Source organism: Scylla paramamosain, chromosome 28 (genome assembly GCF_035594125.1).
Source record: "Scylla paramamosain isolate STU-SP2022 chromosome 28, ASM3559412v1, whole genome shotgun sequence".
NCBI lineage: Eukaryota > Metazoa > Arthropoda > Malacostraca > Decapoda > Portunidae > Scylla > Scylla paramamosain.
In genome coordinates, this window is record NC_087178.1 from 16,054,751 (window position 1) to 16,057,250 (window position 2,500).

General features: G+C 43.7%; 1 protein-coding gene across 1 annotated transcript in view; it reads right to left on the reverse strand.

Moving 5' to 3' along the window:
* LOC135115006 (PDF receptor-like) overlaps window positions 1-2,500 on the reverse strand; it is a 204,804-nt gene that overhangs the window by 125,932 nt on the left and 76,372 nt on the right. The window contains 1 exon segment of the mRNA XM_064031418.1: window positions 290-404. Within this exon segment, the coding sequence (XP_063887488.1) occupies window positions 290-356 (67 nt within the window). The 5' untranslated portion in view covers window positions 357-404.

Below are 2,500 nucleotides of genomic sequence, written 5' to 3' on the forward strand. Positions count from 1 at the left end.
GCCTAAAATCCCTTCAAAACTCCCTATTAACTCGGCACTAACAACCTCATTAAGGAGTCAATTCCAGCCACCTATCATCGTGTCTAATAACCAATTTCTTTTCAGTAATTTATTTTCATCTCCCTTTTTTTCATATTTTACACCGTAGCCAGGAAGCAAAACCATAAACGAGGTAACTTAACGCTATGAGGAAATTAAGTGATAGAAGCGAGGAGGAGGAGGAGGAGGAGGAAGAGGAGGAGGAGGAGGAGGAGGAGGAGGAGGGCGAGAATCTTGAATGTTAACTTACCATGAGCCGAAAGATTGACGTGCTGGAAGGAATCGACGCAGGCCTGAAGGAAGATGGAGTGAGTCATGGGCGGAGACTGCGGGAGGGCGTGTTCCTCTGTCTCACACACCGGCGTCTGTTGGGAGCGTAGAAAAGGTTGTGGTTAGAGAGAGAGAGAGAGAGAGAGAGAGAGAGAGAGAGAGAGAGAGAGAGAGAGAGAGAGAGAGAGAGAGAGAGAGAGAGAGAGAGAGAGAGAGACTACGTAACATAACAGATGGGAAAACATTGATATTTTCCCTTTTGTCTTCTTTCTATTCACGTGTGGTCTGTGTCACAGAGAGAGAGAGAGAGAGAGAGAGAGAGAGAGAGAGAGAGAGAGAGAGAGAGAGAGAGAGAGAGAGAGAGAGAGAGAGAGAATTTTTATTTCATATATCCAGGAACATGAAAGAAATAAAAAGTAAATAAATGGTAATATTCAACTGGTGACATATATATTTTTCAAGTAAGAACAGAAGGGGGTGTCCTTCCTTGGCGTCTTTCCTTGGGGAGGGACACCAAGGAAGTTGCTATTCCAAGGACACGGAACCAATCAGTCTAAGCGATTAAGTAAACATGTCTGGTCGGCTGTTGCCTTTGATAAGAGGTGCGGGTGACCGAGGCTGAGTGGTATCTGGTGATAAGCTCGCTCTCTCTCTCTCTCTCTCTCTCTCTCTCTCTCTCTCTCTCTCTCTCTCTCTCTCTCTCTCTCTCTCTCTCTGCGTGGCACTGAACCCGGTTTTTTTTCTTTCCTGTGAGTGATGGAGATGACGGGAAAAGATCATGGAAGGAGAGGAATATCAAGGGAAAGAGGGGAGAGGAGGAGTCCAGTACCTCTTTGGCGTCAGAACTCACCTCTGCGTTGAGGGAATTGGTCTTGATTCCGGAAAAGTACGGAAAGAGAGAGAGAGAGAGAGAGAGAGAGAGAGAGAGAGAGAGAGAGAGAGAGAGAGAGAGAGAGAGAGAGAGAGAGAGAGAGAGAGAGAGAGAGAGAGAGAGAGAGAGAGTAAAGAAAAAAACACTTCTTGGGGATAGAGGAGGTATTTTATGTGATGGTATGCATACATTGGTATTTGTATGATTATCAGACACCCCGAGGACAGGCTGGCTTGGGGGAGGCGAGAGTGAGACACGAGGAGGAATGGTAATGCTGCCCAAGGCTCGGCTGACTCCTCCTTGCGAGTCCTTTGTGCCCCACCAGCTCATTCGCACCCCTCGCACACCTCATTTCCATTTATGACATCCACCTAATTATGGATGACTTCCACATGACATGAGCGGCAGCTGCGGATGAGGCGAGCCAAGGACAGTGTGGGAAATGAGAAACAATGACAGGTGTTGCCACTGTGAAGTGTCTCATCGGACAAATACGTGGCTCACAACCAAAAAACTGTCCCAAAATCGCCATTACAAACAATAAAACGGTCGGATGGCGAGACTTTATTAAGTAAAAAATCTTTCGTTACTTGTTAGTGTAGTAAAACAATGTCTTCTACCTTACAATACTTATATTAACAAATGTACAACAAAAATCACAGCACATTATAAACTTTGTATTCGTGCAAGTGACGAGTTGGTTGTATGCCAAGCTAGCCATCGTAAGAAAAGGAAAAGAATTTTTTTTTTTCTGTTAGCGCATTAGTCGCAAGTCAAATATGTCATATCCAGAGTACACAGTTTTCTTCTTTACCTCAGGTCGGTATTATTGTTTGTCTGTATCGATTAAATCTCTTCCTCACGGCTACCAACTTGTGTGACTCCACTGTGGGACAGAAGATTCCACGTCTCAAGTCTTATCCGTCTGCTGGCCGGGCATCCTGCGTGAGGCTCCCGAACCAAACTTCTTATCTTTCCAAGGGTGATTTTCCTTCTCCCCTGCCTTCTTTTACTATGCTAAGGTCTCTATTTCACTACTTTAAATATCCATCTGTTGTCTCTTCGACTATGTCCATCTTTCGCTCCTTAAATTGTGGCCAAGATGCGTTTATTTTTTAAATTTAATTTCATTTATTTTCTTTTTTTTTTTTTTGCTCTGGGATTCACGATGTTCTCTTCGTATCCTTCGTGTCCTTCTATTTGTAAATATTTTCCAGCATAAAATAAACGCTAAATGTCTGTTATCACACGATCCACATAGTGTAAAAAACAAACATGAAAACTAAAAAAAAAAAAAGCTCATATAACATGCCACGCATG